Source organism: Colias philodice, chromosome 31 (assembly GCF_061535455.1).
Source record: "Colias philodice isolate Cphi_HAF_F1 chromosome 31, ilColPhil1 Martin Lab GWU primary, whole genome shotgun sequence".
Classification (NCBI taxonomy): Eukaryota; Metazoa; Arthropoda; class Insecta; order Lepidoptera; family Pieridae; genus Colias; species Colias philodice.
This window is the reverse complement of record NC_143116.1, coordinates 4252625-4272237: the sequence shown is the minus strand read 5'-3', so window position 1 is coordinate 4272237 and position 19613 is coordinate 4252625. Positions and strand designations below refer to the sequence as shown.

Sequence of the window (19613 nt, the reverse complement as noted above, 5' to 3'; positions counted from 1 at the left end):
CTCCTTTAGGGTGCTTGATTGTAGAATATCAAACGATGATTTTTTAGATTAATAATCTATACTTATATTTTGACGTGACAACGTCTTATAATTCGATAAAGCCGGCTGCACGCACGAAAAAACATGACTCATGCGGCGTTACCTCGCTCTGAGGCGTTCCATGTAAGGCTTGAAGTGCGAGCGAGAGCGCGGAACGAGCGACAAAGAAGCACAATCGGACGTTGTCACGTTCAACTGTCGTCAGTAAACCGACTTTACAGACAACCAATTTTTTAGTTTATTTTTCAAGTGAAACTTTTTGCGCGTTGAGAGTAAAATTTAAACGTCGCGTTATGGCAATACCGTCACGTCATGGAGTAAGGCGACGATTTTGGTATCTTTGAATCTTCCCAAAGAAGTTGAACGTCTAACGTGCGTGTTTTATTAGTTTTTCAAACTATTTATAATATTATTTTAACAATATTTATTATTATTTTCAGATACGAATGTGCAATATGTAAAATGCGTTCGAACGACGCTAAAACATTATTACGGCACTATGATAGTGCCCATAGTAATGACACTAAAAGTTATTCGTGTGACGATTGCGGCCATGTTTCGAGGTGAGTGAGCTAGTTAGTGAGTGAGTTGGTGAGTGAGTGAGTTGGTTAGTGTGATGGTCAGTTAGTGAGTGCGTTGGTTAGTAATTTAAAGAACATAAGGCAAGTATACGGCAACTTATTCGATAGAATACATGATTAAGTCATGCAGTTAGTAAAATGTTCATATAAAAAGTAAATTTGTGAGTGAGTTATATCGTATTATATGTACTTCATTTATTGCAGCTGATTGCAGCTCAGTGGATCAACATAAAGATCAGTTTCATAAGGTTTTAGTGCAATAAAGTTTGTATGGCTATTGTTATTTTATATCGACAATATCACTCATATACAAACTATTTAGTAGCGACATGTAGCAAGATGTGTGTTAGGTTTTGATATGTTCGGTTTTTTAAAAATAGTTATTGTTCTTGTCTGCCATCAAGCGTTTTATTTTATTAGAGGTTATGAGCCCAGATTTTTTAGTTGAAAATGACGACGAATTATCTTGTTAGTGTGCCTAAATTGAAAGGACGTGAAAACTACAGCGAATGGGCTTTTGCGGCTGAGAATTTTCTGGTGCTGGAGGGATTGTCTGATTGTATCAAGTCGGAGACTGTACCAGCAGAAATAGGAGCAGCAGGTGACGCGAAAACCAGAGCTAAGCTGATCATGACAATAGATTCGTCGCTTTATGTGCATATAAAAAGTGTACAAACGACACATGAGCTGTGGAAGAAATTGAAGAACCTATTTGATGACTCAGGATTCACGAGAAGAATCAGTTTGCTGAGGAGTTTGATTTCAATACGACTCGAAAATAGTGCTTCAATGACTTCATACGTGACACAAATCATTGAAACAAGCCAAAAATTAAGCGGTACGGGCTTTAATATCAATGATGAGTGGGTCGCATCGCTTTTGTTAGCGGGATTAACAGAAAAATATTCCCCTATGATAATGGCGATTGAGCATTGCGGCATACCATTGACATCAGACGCCATTAAAACAAAATTATTGGACATGGAAGAAAGTGGAAATGGCAAAGACAGTAGCGCTTCCAATTCCAGTGGAGCATTTGCGAGTTATAAGATGAAACGGAATGTTGGTAACACTGAACAGATGTCAAACTTGTCAAAGTCAAAACCAAAAGTCATTAGATGCTACAAATGTAAACAAACAGGACATTATCGCAATCAGTGTACATTTTCGGACAAAAATGCGTCGAATACAAATAAAAACGAACGCACAAGAAGTAACGCGTTTAGCGCCGTGTTCCTGAATGGTGAATTTTGTAAAAGTGACTGGTATATTGACTCCGGGGCGAGTGTTCATCTTACCGCGAACGAAGAATGGTTGTCAAATGTGTCGCGAGATGTTATGATCAAAGAAATTGTCGTGGCAAATAAAGATAAAATACCAGTAGTATGTACTGGAGATGTGCAGATTACGACAAAGACGCATGCCTGTGAATACGATATTACAGTGGAAGATGTATTATGCGTGCCGAAGTTGACTACAAATCTGTTGTCTGTTAGTCAACTTATATCAAAAGGAAACAAAGTTTCATTCAACAATAATGGATGTCAGATTTTCAACCAAGCAGGAGTATTAGTGGCTACAGCGAGTCTGTTGAATGGTGTGTATAAACTAAACATGCCTGAGTGTTGTTCATCGGCTGCAGTGATGGTGTCCAGTGAAGTTTGGCATCGACGTCTAGGTCATGTCAACAGCCAGTATTTGAACAAGATGCAAGATGCTGTACAGGGATTGACACTTGATAGTAAGACTGATATATCAAAGTCATCATGTGTTGCATGCTGTGAGGGGAAGCAGAGCCGCTTACCTTTTCCCAAAGAAGGTAACAGAAGTACTGAGTTGCTACATATTGTGCATACTGATCTCTGCGGACCAATGGAAAACCTATCTCTAGGTGGTTCTAGATACTTTATGCTGTTCATAGACGATTTTAGTCGTATGACATACATTTATTTTTTGAAAAGTAAAGATGAGGCATTAACATGTTTTCAACAGTATAAAGCAGAGGTTGAGAATCAACTTAATTGCAGCATAAAGATCTTGAGAAGTGACAACGGGACAGAATTCTGCAACAGTAAGTTTGACAATTTTTTGAAGTCGCATGGGATCGTACATCACAAAACGAACCCATACACTCCCGAGCAGAATGGCCTCTCGGAACGATATAATCGGACTGTCGTTGAGAAAGCCAAGTGTCTACTGTTTGATGCAGGTCTCGAGAAAAGGTTTTGGGCAGAGGCGGCACACACAGCAGTGTACTTACAGAACAGGACTGTGACCGCATCATTAAATTATAAAACTCCTTTCGAGATATGGACAGGCAGAAAGCCTGATGTAAGTCATCTTCGTGTTTTCGGTAGTACAGTCATGGTACATGTGCCGAAACAAAAGAGATTAAAGTGGGACAGAAAGTCTGATAAATGTATCCTTGTCGGCTATTCCAATGAGGTCAAAGGGTACAGAATTTACAACCCGAAGACTAATGCCATTACTACCAGTCGAGATGTTATAGTGTTGGAGAAGATGGAGACAGAGAGTGATCTGAAGGTACAGGAAAATTGTTCAGATGAAGTGAATATGGTTCCAGTGGAGGAAAAAGACTTGACACCTCAGGAAGATTCACTTGAACAATCAGAGAGCTCGAACACAGATGACAGCAGTGAACTATATGTACCTTGTGAAGAAGACACATTAGATAGCTCTGAGACTGGTACAACAGACAGTGAAGACTCCATTATATTGAACAATGTCAACATAATATCTGGTCCCCGGCGTAGGCAGCAGCCAGACAGATATGGATTTGCAAGTGCTTAATGACATAAATTATTATTATATTATTCATAAATTGCCATTTATGGACTTAAGCAAGCCTCTAGAGCTTGGAATAAAAAGGTTGATAATTGTTTGATCAGTAATGGTTACAAAAGGTCAAAAATAGAACCATGTATGTATACAAAGAATATTAATAATTGTAAGACCATTGTGACAGTCTGTCTATGTCGACGATTTCTTTATATTTTCCAATGATATAATTGAAACTAATAACTTGAAACAGATTTTATCTAATAATTTCAGCATTAAGGACTTAGGTGAAGCTAAATTATGTCTTGGAATGAATGTAACCTTCAATAAAGATAAAGGATATGTAACTTTGAGTCAGGAAGCTTATATTGATCAACTTTTAAGCAGATTTAATTTAAGTGATTGTAAGACTGTTGATACTCCGATGGAGGTCAAATTAAATGTAAATAAAGGTCCAGTAGGGGCAAATAGTCATGTGCCCTATCAACAACTAATTGGTAGTTTGATGTACTTGTCAGTCTTAACTAGGCCAGATATTAGTTACTCTATAAGTTTTTTAAGTCAGTTTAATAATTGTCATACAAAAGAGCATTGGGAATATGCAAAAAGAGTATTAAGGTATTTAAAACGAACTAAATGTTATGGAATAAAATATTGTAAAGAAGGTAATTCAGAAATAACAGGCTATGTAGATGCTGATTGGGCTTCTAACTCTGAAGATAGGAGATCATATACTGGAATGTGTTTTTTGTTATCTGATGGTGTAATATCATGGGAGTGTAGAAAACAGAAATGTGTAGCCCTCTCTAGCACTGAATCAGAGTATATTGGTCTATCTGAAGCATGTAGAGAAGCATTATATCTTAAGGAATTACAATATGAAATAACCAATAAGATGTACACTATTTGCATATTTAATGATAACCAAGGTGCGCAGAAGCTGTGTGCAAATCCAGCATTTCATAAACGTACAAAGCATATCGATATTAAATATCATTTTTGTTGTGATCTAGTAAGAGATAAAATTGTTAAGGTGCTGTATTTGCCAACAGCTGATATGCCAGCTGATATTCTTACTAAAAGTTTATGTTCAGCAAAACATTATAAATTTATGTTGCTTCTTGGCATAGTTTGTATAGAATAATTTTGTATATGATTGTTTAGTGAATATTGCGATAAGTAGGGGTGTTATTTTATATCGACAATATCACTCATATACAAACTATTTAGTAGCGACATGTAGCAAGATGTGTGTTAGGTTTTGATATGTTCGGTTTTTTAAAAATAGTTATTGTTCTTGTCTGCCATCAAGCGTTTTATTTTATTAGAGCTATAAATTTTGTGTGGTAGAGATCGCCATAGGCTATAAGCCCGTATTTTATACCATTTGTGTTTTTTTATGTGTATTGAACGTATGTTTAGTTTTAATTTAACATTTAGTTTTATAGCCTTCAAATACTATGAAATGACATATTTTTAATTAAAAAATCGTTCACGAAAAACGTGGGTTAGAATAATCATTATATTTTATTTTTATTTTATTATTTATTGCACACACAAAAGAAATAGAGACACATACAGTACAGATAAGAGGAAAATATTAAATAATGTGTACAAACGTATATGTAAACGTATACATATGTAAGGAGAGACGTTAAAAGGAGGTGGGTGAGCAAAAAATAAGGCGTTAGGGAAAAAGAAAGAATAATTATAAATATTCAATGTGTATAATATATATCACATACAATACATATATAGTAGAAGTATATAACCAGAGAAAATATAATTATAAATATTTAATAAACATAACATATAGAACAAATATACAGGGTGTCCCACTGGATATACTAAGCTCAATGGAGGTTATAGTTTTGCATACGCTGAGTACGTAAAAAATACTTATAAAATTCCAGACGCATTTTTTTTTCAAATAGATGAATTCTTAAAACTCTATGTGTACACCGATTACAAGCAACCCATCCAACATTGCCACGAGCACGTGAGCTATCGTTTAAGATTATGTTTTCATAGACAAAATGCTCACATTAGCGAAGTAGTATATGCCGGCTGCGCGAAGCTAGAGAAGAAAACGTAGATTTTCAGGAAAAATTTTGCAAAAAATGTTTGACGTAATTTTGTTGTTTAAGTATTTTTTACGTTATCAGTGTATGCAAAACTACAAGTCCCTTCGCGCTTAGTATACCAATAGTGGGACACCCTGTAGAACAAATATATAGTAGTAGGTATATAAGAAAGAAGAAAATAAGATAATAGTAAGGAAATAGAGGAGGAAGCTATGCAAGAGAAAGAATTATATTTATAATCTTTAAAAATTTATCAAGTTGTTGAATTTTATATTTAGTTTTAACTATTAGTCCATCGAATGAGTCCCTCCAAGGGGGGTCTAGAGTGCGAGAGTTAGTAACGTAAGATGTTTCTTCGGAAACATGTCAAGAGTCCCTAGGTAATAAACATACTAAAACCCCGGGACACTAGGAGGAGCCCCAAAGTGGGGGGAGGGGGGAAAAGGTCCATTTTTTTTCATTTTTCGCTTAAATCTCAAAAGCGGTACATGTTAGAGAAAAACTTTCAAGGAAAAGTTGAAAGGCCATAAAATTATCTACAAGTTGTACCTAGATCATTTTTTTCTATTCGCAGCCGTTTTCGAGCTACATCCAATGAAATGTGAAAAATTCGAAAGCTTTTTATTTTACCTAACTACTCTAATAAATTCAATACCTCCTAAACGCCTCCATGGTGGAATCTGTTTTTTTTATCAATGATAGACATAATTATGAGCAATCTATCTGAACCGGTATCAAGTTGCACTTTTGAGTTTTTTGGAAGAAAAAAATAAAAAGATCAAGTTCAGTAACTCAAACTACCCTAATATTATAATATTTTGACAATCGATTCCTCCTAAAGGCTTCTATGGAGGAATATATTTATTTTACCAATTATAGACCAAATTAAGAGCAATCTATCAGTACCGGTCACAAGTTGCACATTTGAGTTTTTTGGAAGAAAAAAAATAAAAAGTTCTACTATCGTAACTACCCTAATAAAATTCAATTCCCCGTAAAGGCCTCCGTGGTGGAATCTGGTATTTTTATCAATGATAGACCTAATTATGAGCAATCTATCTGTACCGGTCACAAGTTGCACTTTTGAGTTTTTTGGAAGAAAAAAATAAAAAGATCAAGTTCAGTAACTCAAACTACCCTAATAATATAATATTTTGACAATCGATTCCTCCTAAAGGCTTCCATGGAGGAATGTGTTTATTTTACCAATCATAGACCTAATTAAAAGCAATCTATCAGTACCGGTCACAAGTTGCACATTTGAGTTTTTTGGAAGAAAAAAAATAAAAAGTTCAAGTATCGTAACTACCCTAATAAAATTCAATTCCCCGTAAAGGCTTCCGTGGTGGAATCTGGTATTTTTATCAATGATAGACCTAATTATGAGCAATCCATCTGTACCGGTCACAAGTTGCACTTTTGAGTTTTTTGGAAGAAAAAAATAAAAAGATCAAGTTCAGTAACTCAAACTACCCTAATATTATATTTTGACAATCGATTCCTCCTAAAGGCTTCCATGGAGGAATGTGTTTATTTTACCAATTACAAACCTAATTAAGAGCAATCTATCAATACCGGTCACAAGTTGCACATTTGAGTTTTTTGGAAGAAAAAAAATAAAAAGATCAAGTTCAGTAACTCAAACTACCCTAATATAATATTTTGACAATCGATTCCTCCTAAAGGCTTCTATGGAGGAATGTGTTTATTTTACCAATTATAGACCTAATTAAGAGCAATCTATCAGTACCGGTCACAAGTCGCACATTTGAGATTTTTGGAAGAAAAAAAATAAAAAGTTCAAGTATCGTAACTACCCTAATAAAATTCAATTCCCCGTAAAGGCCTCCGTGGTGGAATCTGGTATTTTTATCAATGATAGACCTAATTATGAGCAATCTATCTGTAACGGTCACAAGTTGCACTTTTGAGTTTTATGGAAGAAAAAAATAAAAAGATCAAGTTCAGTAACTCAAACTACCCTAATATAATATTTTGACAATCGATTCCTCCTAAGGGTGCACTCACACACATCAGTCACCGTCACGGCACGTCACCGGACAGGATTAAAAAAAAATATGTATCAATAGTTCTAGTATGACTCTGTTCCCACACGACAGTCGCCGGCACGAAATCTATCAGTGACGTCACCGGTCAGGCACGTCAAATAATCTTTCCATACATGTATAATACTTTTATCCCCACTCACCCGGTGCCGCCACGTCTCAGTTCAGTCAGCGTCGTGCTACCGTCAATTGCTACATGTTCTCTAGCGTGACACACGTCTAATCACTGACTAACCTGATGTATGTGTTCAATGATTCAGTCAAACCGGCGACGTGACTGACGGACAACATGACGGTGACTGGTGTTTGTGGATACGTACACAAACCGTCACCGATCAGTCATCGGTGACTTGACGGTGACTGATGTGTGTGAGTGCACCCTAAAGGCTTCCATGGAGGAATGTGTTTATTTTACCAATTATAGACCTAATTAAGAGCAATCTATCAGTACCGGTCACAAGTTGCACATTTGAGTTTTTTTGGAAGAAATAAATATTTTTTGATCGTATGGGGTAATTGTTTGAGCCAAAATTATTTTTTACTGCGTGTAACTCAGAAACGGTAGGATATAGGAAAAAATGATTTAGGAACAACTTGTAGATAATTTTATGGCCTTTCAACTTTTCCTTGAAAGTTTTTCTCTAACATGTACCATTTTTGAGATTTAAGCGAAAAATGAAAAAAATGGACCTTTTCCCCCCTCCTCCCACTCCGGGGCTCTTCCTAGTGTCCCGGGGTTTTAGTATGTTTATTACCTAGGGACTCTTGACATGTTTCTGAAGAAACATCCTACGTTACTAACTCACGCACTCTGGAACTTTTTATTCAATGGACTATATAGCATTCAAATGCTTAATAAATATATTTTTTTCATACCTTTGAAAATTTATCAATTTATTTTTATTTATATGCTCTATGAATAAAATTCATTCATTCCGTCATTCATTCATTCGTTCATTCATTCCAGTTCAGTGGACCAACACAGATACCACAGGGACACACACAAGCGTCGCATACAATGTAAAGACTGTGATAAAACGTTCACACATAGATCCGGACTTATGAATCATAGAATGTGAGTGTATTGCCTTATTTTGTAGTATTTTTTTTATTTGGGATTTAAATAAATTAAAACAAACAAAAAATATACACAAAAATGTCTGAGGTGTCACATGTGGGACACCCGATTGGAACGAAGTTTTCTTTCGTTTTGAAATAAGTATTATAGGAGGTATAATCAAATAAATTAACAATATTTATAATTAAGAGGAGGCTCCCTAAATTTTATGTGAATTTGCATTAATATTCGTAGTGTCGTGAGGATTTTCCAATGAACTTCGTTCCAATTACACAAAAAAAATCATAACCACGGATGATGATCACGGAACGGGAACTAACTATGTTTTTCTTTGAAAACGAGGGCGAAGCCGCGGGCGGGAAGCTAGTTATTAATAATCCATTGTTTATTGATTTTTAAATAATAGATTAATCTGGCATTTTACTATTACGCTGATTTATTAAACAAAGTATTCTTATTGTTTGAAAAATTCATGAACTATAGAATTTTATCATTCTAAAACACATTTTATAAATATAGTGTTAGAAATAACAAGCGAGGCCGGGTTAAATATTACTTAGTTATTTATTTATTTATTTATTTATTTATTTGGAGATCTTACAGAAACAATTAAAGGCGTATACATAAATTAATGACATAATCAATAATAACATTAACAATTGTTTCCTCTACGTCTCACAGTGAACATAATAGAAAAAGTAAAAGAAAAAAAAAACACAATACAATTATTATCTGTTGCAAGGTAGCCAAATATTTAAAACTAATACAGACTTCTGAAATATTAAACCGGGAGAAAAAGCATTAATTTAAGCATGTAGATACTTATTCAAAGTTAAAAGGTTTATACATATAATTGGTTTATTGAACATTTGAAACTATATCGGGAGCATGAAAACAGATCTATTTCATTTAGTTTGTCATTGTGTAAGACACACATTCTGTGAAGTGGCGCGCGTTGTCCTGCGTTGGTTCTGGTATGTTGTATGTGGAAAAGACATTTGGAACGAGTTGGTCGCGAAGGCACACGAAAGGACAAGTCGGCTAGTAAGTTCGGAGAATCAATTTCACCCACACAAATGCTTCTTAAAGTGACAGCATCAGTTACTGAACGTCTGTTGGACAAGGACATCATGTTATATTTTTCTAAGAGTTGATTGTAAGAGCATCTGGGAGAGCATAAGCGATAGTTAAGTGTGCGCAGAAACTTCTTCTGTATCATTTCCAATTTATTTATATAGCAATTATAAAATGGATTCCATATAGGAGATACATAATCGAGGTGTGATCTAACTAATGATTGGTAGAGGCAAATAAATGTATCCTTTCGTCTGAAATTCTTAGTAATTCGGGTAATGAAACCCAACATACGGTAAGCTTTATTCAATATGTAGTCAATATGTACGTCCATTGTGAGTTTAGCATCAAGGTAGACGCCTAAATCACGAATAGAAGAGTCGGTATCAAGAATGTGTTCTCCTAGTTTAAATTTTGATGGAATAATATTTATATTTTTAGTAAAACGGACATGTTTGCATTTATTGTAAGATAGGTATAGCTTGTTGTTTTTGCAGTATTCGCCTAACCTATCAAGGTCTTCTTGTATAAGACGAATGTCATTTTTATTTGAAATGGAAGAATATATTTTTAAGTCGTCGGCATATAAAAGAAATTTTGAGTGAATAAAGCAACTGGATATATCATTAATAAATATAGTGAAGAGCAAAGGGCCGAGAATAGATCCTTGAGGAATACCAGATGTTACAACTACTGGAGAAGATGTAAAACCGTTCATTACTACTACCTGGACACGATTTTGTAAATATGAAGAAAACCAACGGAAAAGATTGCCTTAGTTTGAATGTAATAAGAATGTACTGCGATTCTACACAGCTACCTAATTGATGTAGGTAGTTGATAACAAATCGCAGCAAGTCAACGGCTATTAGCAAAGTGAGGGTAGTTGGGTCGAACGTCGTATGAACAACGTATGAACCGAGCCCCTCCCCCCCCCCCCCCCCGGGCACGATTCGTACGAATGCGCCACGAGTCAAAGGAAAGCGGCTATTTAGAGCTAGCGCGCACGAGCAACTTTGTCTCCGCAACTATTTTGTCTCTCCCATCAATTTGTATGGGGAGTTGCGTCGCTACGTGCGCGCACTTTCATACTAGCCCATGGGTGGGAGAGACAAAATAGTTGCGGAGACAAAATAGTTGCGGAGACAAAGTTGCTCGTGCGCGCTAGCTCTTATAGTATTCGACAGCTAAGCATGTTTTGACAGGAAATAGTAACAACTATTCATCCACAAAAATATTAAATCAAAAGTTACGTCTAATAATAGTGTAATTTTTAATTGTTATTTGCACGCCATTTATGGCTAATGTGTTGATTCGAATTGTAATGTTATTTTGTTATCTTTGTGCAAATAAAGATATTTATTTATTAAGGGCCGATTTTTCAATGCTTGGATAAAACTTATTCGTCGAATAATGTATAAAACTACCATTTTAAAAACGTATTCTTATTGCCCGTATTTGACAGTTTACGTGACATTTTAATATTATCGTGTAATACTTTATTGGACGGATAAGTTTTATCCAAGCATTGAAAAATCGGCCCTAAAATAAGTATTTTATTCCACAGTTCAGTGCACGAGTCTAAAAATGAGTTTCCGTGCCAGTTTTGCAAGAAAATATTCCGATGGAAGGCGAGTCTGAAACGGCATTTGGAGAAACATGCCACTACTAATGTAAGTTGAAATTATTATTTATTGAATCCTATATCATTATATACTAATATTATAAAGAGGAAAGGTTTGTAATTATGTATGTATGTATGTATGGTTTTCACGCATAAACTACGGGACCGATTTCAAAAATTCTTTCACTTGAAAGCTGCATCTTCACTGAGCAACATAGGATAGGTTTTATCCCGGAAATCTCACGGGAACGGGAACTATGCGAGTTTTTCTTTGAAAACGCGGGCGAGGCCGCAGGCGGAAAGCTAGTTACTAATATGACCGCGTCCTTGGTACAGTGGTTGACGCGTGAGCGTAGCACCGAGGGGTCCTGGGTTCGATTCCCGGTGGAGACGAAGAAAAAAACATGTCTCGGTCTGGTAGGACACAGAAGGCTGATCACCTACTTGTCCCTAAAGAAAATCGATCAGTGAAACAGATGTATAATGCATCTGCCCCTTACCCCACTAGGGGACATGGGACTTCACATTATCATACTAATATTATAAACTGGCTTTCCGCCCGCGGCTTTGTCCGTGTTTTCAAACTAAAACCCGCATATTTCCGGGGATTTCCGGGATAAAACCTTTAGTATGTCTTTCATCATGTCTCAAGCTTGTGCCAAAATTGCAGTAAATCACTTATAAGTGATCAGGCCGCCATCTGTGCTGTGTCTTCTTTTAGTATAAGTTTTCTTTTTGTAATTTTTGTTGGCAGTACAATAACGTATTTAAATAAAATTTAAATAAATCCATGCAGTACTTCAGCTACCTAGTACCAAGTTTAGCCCGAACAAACATACAGACAAACAAACATTCTGAAATCTACATTTTTGGCGCAAGTATTCATTAAAAAAATATTTAATGTACAGTTTTGACAATCCTGCTATTTTATTATATACTAGCGGTCCGCCCCGGCTTCGCCCGTGGTACATATTTACGCTTTCTCTACATAAGAACCATCCTTGGACTTCCACAAACATTAAAAAAAATATCGAAATCGGTTCAGCCGTTCACACGTGATGCCGTGACAACGCGAAAAGGGTTTTATTTTTATATATTAGATAGATGTATATAGATTTGAAACAAAAATATATCTTATATGCCTTATGCCTGGTAGAAATCGCTTAGTAGCGATAAGGCCGCCTTTTTAGCTTTATAATCATATTGTCTGTTTCTTTTTTTACGTGTATTTACATGGTGCTGAATAAAGTGTATTTATTATTATGTCTCTCTCCATAATACACGGGTACCACCAGAAGGAAGATACCCGGTCCTTTGGAAGGCTTACGTGGGGACACAGGTCCAACACGCAGAGGCCCTTTAGAGAATTTAATGTGTTGTGGGACACCAGCCGCAGCCTGCCCATGACTGCACTATAGAGATACAGCCCTGGGCAGTCCGCGGCCAATGTAGGACTATTGCAGAAAAATGGAAATGAACAAAACTGGGTTATGGAAGGGGGTGTTAGATGGACTGGTATATTGGTTCTATGGGGACTATGGACGTCTGCCTTTTCAATATTAAAAATTGAAAATAATGGCAGACGGTGACTCGCCAGTTCGGTCGATGGGCTCCCAAAAAGGTTACCGAGAATGGCAACAAGGGGGCAACATCAGCTGAACGGCTAGGGGTGTAGAGAGGTGCGGCACCGGTTTCACCATCACGGGCCTTAGGGCCCGGAGCGGGTTTCCCCGCTATTACGCCATTAGACACTTCCACCCCCGAGCATATAGCTCTGGCGGCTCCACTCTGGACGGCCAACAAAGGCAAGCCAGAGGTGGGGGATCCTGAACCTCGTCATTGTTCACTCCGAACTGCCACTGGGACAGTCCAGAGGTGAGGACAGGGACCTCCCCCGGGAGCGCTCGGTTCCCGCGGGGTCGCTACTCCCCGACACCTCGCCACAAGGTGCCCTGCGGGGTGACTGACTGCACGGTTGGGATATCTATTGTAGATATGCCAACCGGGGGCGATGGGGTCGTCACATCCCTACGCCTTTATTATTATTATTATTATTCTTATATATAAAAATGAATCGCAAAATGTGTTGGTAAGCGCATAACTCGAGAACGGCTGAACCGATTTCGATAATTCTTTTTTTATTATATTCCTTGGAAGTACAAGGATGGTTTTTATGTAGAGAAAACGTAAACATGTACCACGGGCGAAGCCGGGGCGAACCGCTAGTAAGTTAATATATTTATCCCCAGCAAAACCCCGAAGCATTTTGCACACAATGTGGTATTGGTTTCGCGTCAATAGCGTCTCTACAGCGCCACTTAAAGAACAGTTTGAAACACGTCACGCCGGAGCAGTTCAAGTGAGTTAGTTATAACAACACCTATCTGCCAGTGAAAGTCCCATCATAATCGGTCCAGCCGTTCCTGAACTTAGCGCGAACAAACAGGCAAAATTTGTAAAAAAATTTGGTATATTATGTACAGTGTATACATATGCATTTAGTAAAAATCGGTTACTTCAATATTAAAAACTAACCAATTATTTTATTAGACTGACTTGCAAGCCACTGGTCGTGGGTTCGATTCCCACCCGGGGCAAATATTTGTGTGATGAACGTGTTCGAAAATGTTTGCTCTGTGTCCGGGTGTAAATTATCTATATAAGTATTTATTTAAAATTATATATGTATGTTTATCAGCCATCTGGTTTCCATAACACAAGCGAAAGCTTAGTATGGGATCAGATCGTGCCGTGTGTGAAAATTGTTCCGAAATATTTATTATTGGTATAGAATATAGATGATGTCAGAAAGTGTAAGGTCATGTTAGCCGATTAAAGAATTGTTAAATATAAATTCTTCATAGTTCTAATATTTTTACTATAGAAAATACAATTTCATAGTGTTCATATTTTTATATAGATAATTCATTTTCATTGAAAAAATTCATAGACATATATTCATTTTCTATAGAAAATACAATTTTTACCCGATTTAATACCGTTAAATAAAAATTCTTCTAAGTGCTCATATTTTTATCAAGATAAATCATTGAAAAAAATTCATATACATATTATATAAATTTTCTATAGAAAACTCATTTCTTAACCGATTAAAACCCGTTAATCATATTTTTTTCATAGAGGTCATATTTTTCCTATATAAAAAATAAAAATCATATTTAAACCGATTAAAATACAGTTAAAAATTAAATTACAGATTTATTTGCGACCACTGTAAGCGTCGTTTCGCTGATAAAACGAAACTTCGGGTACATATAGAGGATAAACATTTGCACGTGACATACCAATGTTATATATGTCATAAGGTGAGATTTTTAATAATTAAATGTAATTATTAATTACTAGCGGTCCGCCCCGGCTTCGCCCGTGGTACATGTTTCGCAATAAAAGGTAGCCTATGTTCTTTCTCAGGGTCTAAAGATTGTCTGTGCCAAGTTTCATCAAAATCGGTTGAGAGGTTTATGCGTGAAAACCATACATACATACATACATAATTACAAACCTTTCCTCTTTATAATATTAGTATAGGAAAAGAGTGTACCCAGCATGCGTGTCAGAAGTGAAACTTCTTTGGCAAGATTCAAAGACAATAAAATCGTCGCCTTTCTCGCGTCATGGATATACCGTCACGTCATGACGTAAGTAGACGGAGTAAGACGACGATTTTGGCATCTTGTTAAAGGAGTTGTTTGGTGAGTTTTACTTCTGACACGTGTGCTCGGCACGCACGCTCTTTTTAATATATTTCACGAATAAGGAAATTTTTATCGCAGCAAAAAAACTGAACCGATTTAAATGCTATTTCTAATAACTTTTGAAGGAAATCATACCCAAGCGAAAAATAATTTGTAAACATATTATAACACTTTTGGTGAAGTGAAACTTCTTTAGGCGCGTTGAGGGTAAAATTTCAAGGTCGCGTCATGGCAATGCCGTCACGTTATGTAGTAAGGCGACGATTTTCGTATCTTTGAATCTTCCCAAAGAAGTTTCACTTCTGACACGTCATGTGCTCGGCACACTCTCTTTATTATATATTTCACGAATAAGGGAATTTTAAATTTAAATCACACCCGAAACCGCTGAATAAAACCTATCCTATGTGTTAATCCAAGATACCTTCTATATGTGTGCTAAATTTCATTGTAATCGGGTCAGTAGTATTTGCGTGAAAGAGTAACAAACACACACACACATCCTCACAAACTTTCGCATTTATAATATTAGCAGGACATTTAAAATATTTTGTATAATTTTATTATACTAGCGGTCCGCCCCGGCTTCGCCCGTGGTACCTACATGTTTAAACTATCCTATCTCTCAAGTTGGATCGAACTGCACATGGTGTGCGAATTTTATTATAATCGGTTAAGTGGTTTAGGAGTCAATTGAGGACAAACATTGTGACACGAGATTTATATATATTCTATTATTATATAGTAACTTCCATATGGAAACACGTGTTCTGAAATAAAACAATTTTATTTTTATTTATTTTTTTTATTTTTTATTTTCCAGCCGTCAAAAAACAGCACGTGTTTGGAACAACACATACGCAATGTTCATAAGGGCAGGCCTAATAATAAGATGTGCCATCATTGTGGAAAAGGATTTCCTGTAAGTATATTTATATAAAAAAAATGTGTGCGTGTAGTGTGTACTAGTGTACACACGTAAGAAGTGAAACTTCTTTATGACCTTATTTTTCAAAAAATAATTTATGCAACTTCTCAGAAATACGTCTGTTAAACTGTCTTACCACAAAAAACTTTAGACAGGGATTAACTTTAAGCGCGGTTTCTCTTTAATCCGCTTTTGTCGTATTTCACATACACAACTATTAAAGTGACAGATCCCTGGTTTAAAGTTAGACTGTGTTTAAATTGTTTTGTGGTAAGACCAAAAACGTTTTTTTTTTTTATTTTTCTTTCCCTAAGAAAAAGTATATAGAACAAAGTTGCTTTCTCTGTCCCTATGCATGTTTAATTGAAACTACGCAACGGATTTTGATGCGGTTTTAATCTCATTTGTATTTAAAAAAAGTTCACATGAATGGTCTTACCACAAAACTACTACTCTAAAAAAACATTTTTTTACAGGGATCTTATTAAAGTGTCTTTTTTGTTATTTTTGACTAGCTTACCGCCCGCGGCTTCGCTCGCTTTGTCTAAAACCTATTAAATTATATACTAAAACCTTCCTCTTGAATCACTCTATCTATTAAAAAAAACCGCATCGAAATCCGTTGCGTAGTTTTAAAGATTTAAGCATACAAAGGGACATAGGGACAGAGAAAGAGACTTTGTTTTATACTATGTGATGTATAGATATTACTTTTTTCCGATATCTCCCTCTAAAAAAAACAATTTCCTTGTAACTTTGTAGATTTTTCTGATTTTTGATCTTAGGTATCTTATTATTATTATTTTTGTTTTTTAATCTATTTTTTTATTAATTTCTAGACGAAAGTACAACTGGATTGTCATATACGTATACACACGGGCGAAAGGCCGTTTATTTGTGAATTTTGTCCAACAACTTTTTCACAACAATCCAACTTATATAAGCATCACAGACAGGTAAGTGTATAAAATCTATACTAATATTATAAAGCTGAAGAGTTTGTTTGTTTGAACGCGCTAATCTCGGGAACAACTGGTCCGATTTGAAAAACTCTTTAGGTGTTAGATAGCTCATTTATCGAGGAAGGCTATAGGCTATATATCATCACGCTAAGACCAACAGGAGCGGAACAATGCGGGTAAAACCACAGGGCACAGCTAGTAATATTATATCAGTCATTATAATTTAATGAAATTAACTAAAAAATTACGTTAATTCATTTTTTATATTTTTCAGGTACATCAAAGTATAAGAATGAATAAAAAGAAATTGCCAATACTAAAAAAGGATGAAATTCCACAAACAAGTACTGAAGTTCCGATGGTGTTGCAATATATAGCTATGCCTGATGTTTTTGGTGTTTAAATATATATGTATTTTTAGTATTTTGTGTTTTATTTACCTTGAATATAAGCATACTAGCGGTCCGCCCCGGCTTCGCCCGTGGTACATATTTCGCAATAAAAAGTGGCCTATGTCCTTTCTCGGGTATCAAAATATCTCTATACCAAATTTCATGCAAATTGGTTCAGTAGTTAGGGCGTGATTGAGTAACAGACAGACAGACAGAGTTACTTTCGCATTTATAATATTATATAAGCATATTTAAATCTATTGTATATTAATTATACTAAGGGCCGATTTTACAATCCTTGATTAAAACTTACCCGTCCAATAAAGTATTACACGATAATATTAAAATGTCACGTAAACTGACAAATACGGGCAATTAGAATACGTTTTTGAAATAGTAGTTATACGTTACTCAACGAATATGTTAACCGAGAATTGCAAAATCAGCCCTAATTCAACTGTGATATAAAATAAATGTTCTTAAAGCTGAAGCACGCTGAAGACAGTTTGTTTTAACGCGCTAATCTCAGGAACTACGGGTCTTATTTGAAAAAATATTATTTATTTATTTATTCTCTTTATTGTGCTGCCAAAGTACATAAAATACAAACAAAACTTATTCTAAAAGAAAAACAGCACAGAAGGCGGCCTTATCACTTAAGAGTGATCTCTTCCAGGCAACCAACTGATAGAAGGATAAATAATAAACTAGAAATTAGTTTATAGTTAGATAGTCCATTTATCGAGGAAGGCTATATGCTATATATCATCACGCTAAGACCAACAGGAGCGAAGCAATGCGGGTAAATCGCAGGGCATAGATAGTTCTTAATAATGCGAAAGGATGTTTGATTTGTTTTACCTCGCAATGGAGCCATTTTATGATGATTTTTGTCTGTAAATAGTTAGGAGGCTAGAGAGTGATATATATATCTTATATATAAAATTCTCGTGTCACAATGTTAGTCTGGATACTCCTCCGAAACGGGTGGACCGATTCTCATGAAATTTTCTGTGCATATCGGGTAAGTCTGAGAATCGGCCAACATCTATTTTTCATATGTACCACGGGCGAAGCCGGGGCGGACCGCTAGTATACTTGTAATATATTCATTCCTGTGAAAAAATTTATGAACACGCGGGTAAAGCCGCGGGCGGAAAGCTAGTGTAAAAGTTATTATTCGAAAAACAATAAATAGGTGACTGAGAGACTGTCATAATTTAATACATATACTTAATATAAACAAAAATGAAATATTTTCCTTTTAAAATATTTAGTTCAATCTTATTGTCTTTGAATGTAAATTAATTTCCTTATTCTATCTTTATTTCTGCGATAATACACAAAACTTGTCTCTATAGTGTGTACTAAGGTAATACTTTTAATTTAAATCACCACTACCTACGTAAATTTCATTAAAAGGTACTAACTACTAGTTTGAACAGAGAGGACCAACTTCATAAAACTTATTTTACTCAGTATACAACTAGCGCCATCTATCGTAACATACAGATTGAAATAAACCAATTTTCGATAGGATGGTCCAGCAAGCCAAACAGTACCTAAATTTCGTCAATCATTTCTTCAAAGCTGACTGAAAACTTGAACTATAGTCACAGATTTGTATTTTCTAAATAGTTACTATGATAAATGCTAAAAATATGTAATAAAAATTCAAAAATGCTTCTAGAAAAAGTCTAATTGATTAAATAAATGTTTGAGTTTGGTGGGTTTTATTTATATTCACTCCTGTTTGTAAATCTATTACAATTTACAACCTATCGCTAATAAATATATAATAGGTATGTATAGCAAAGCAATAATGAAAGGTGAAATAAAACAATATCGTAAATAAGAACAATTTATTGAAATAATAATACTGTTACAAAATATCATGTTATCTTGCATACGAACTATGTCGCAGGTTGCTCCCGGGCCCTGGGGGAAAATTTAATGTATTTCTATAGCTTATTTTTTATTAAGGTACTTATGCCACATCACTGCAAAGTGCCAAGTATATCTAATCAAAGTTCGTCGAGTAGATTTTTGGTGAAAAGTAACAAATATATCTACTTGCATTCTTACAAACTTTCACATTTATAATATTATAGTATGACTTTATTAGAGTTCTGCTAGCAGAAGGAACGAAATTTTCGGTTCGACCTGATATTTGAAAGTAGTTTTAAAAAACTTGTAAATTAGCTTGAAGTCCCCGGCGGGACTACGGAATAATTTCAGAAAATTTTAATATAATTGTAATTATCGAGGAA

General features: G+C 35.4%; 1 protein-coding gene across 3 annotated transcripts in view; it reads left to right on the top strand.

Annotated features, from left to right (window-relative positions):
* LOC149475230 (uncharacterized) overlaps positions 1–17368 on the top strand; it is a 31269-nt gene extending 13901 nt beyond the window's left edge. For 2 of the 3 annotated variants that reach the window (XM_089713589.1, XM_089713588.1), the window contains 8 exons: positions 480–602; positions 8537–8644; positions 11289–11394; positions 13595–13704; positions 14563–14671; positions 15885–15983; positions 16829–16945; positions 17226–17368. In XM_089713589.1, the coding sequence (XP_089569715.1) occupies positions 480–602; positions 8537–8644; positions 11289–11394; positions 13595–13704; positions 14563–14671; positions 15885–15983; positions 16829–16945; positions 17226–17354 (901 nt within the window). In that variant the 3' untranslated portion in view covers positions 17355–17368. The remainder of the gene's footprint in view (positions 1–479; positions 603–8536; positions 8645–11288; positions 11395–13594; positions 13705–14562; positions 14672–15884; positions 15984–16828; positions 16946–17225) is intronic. The other variant, XM_089713590.1, reaches the window with a different exon arrangement.
* Positions 17369–19613: the final 2245 nt, after the last annotated feature.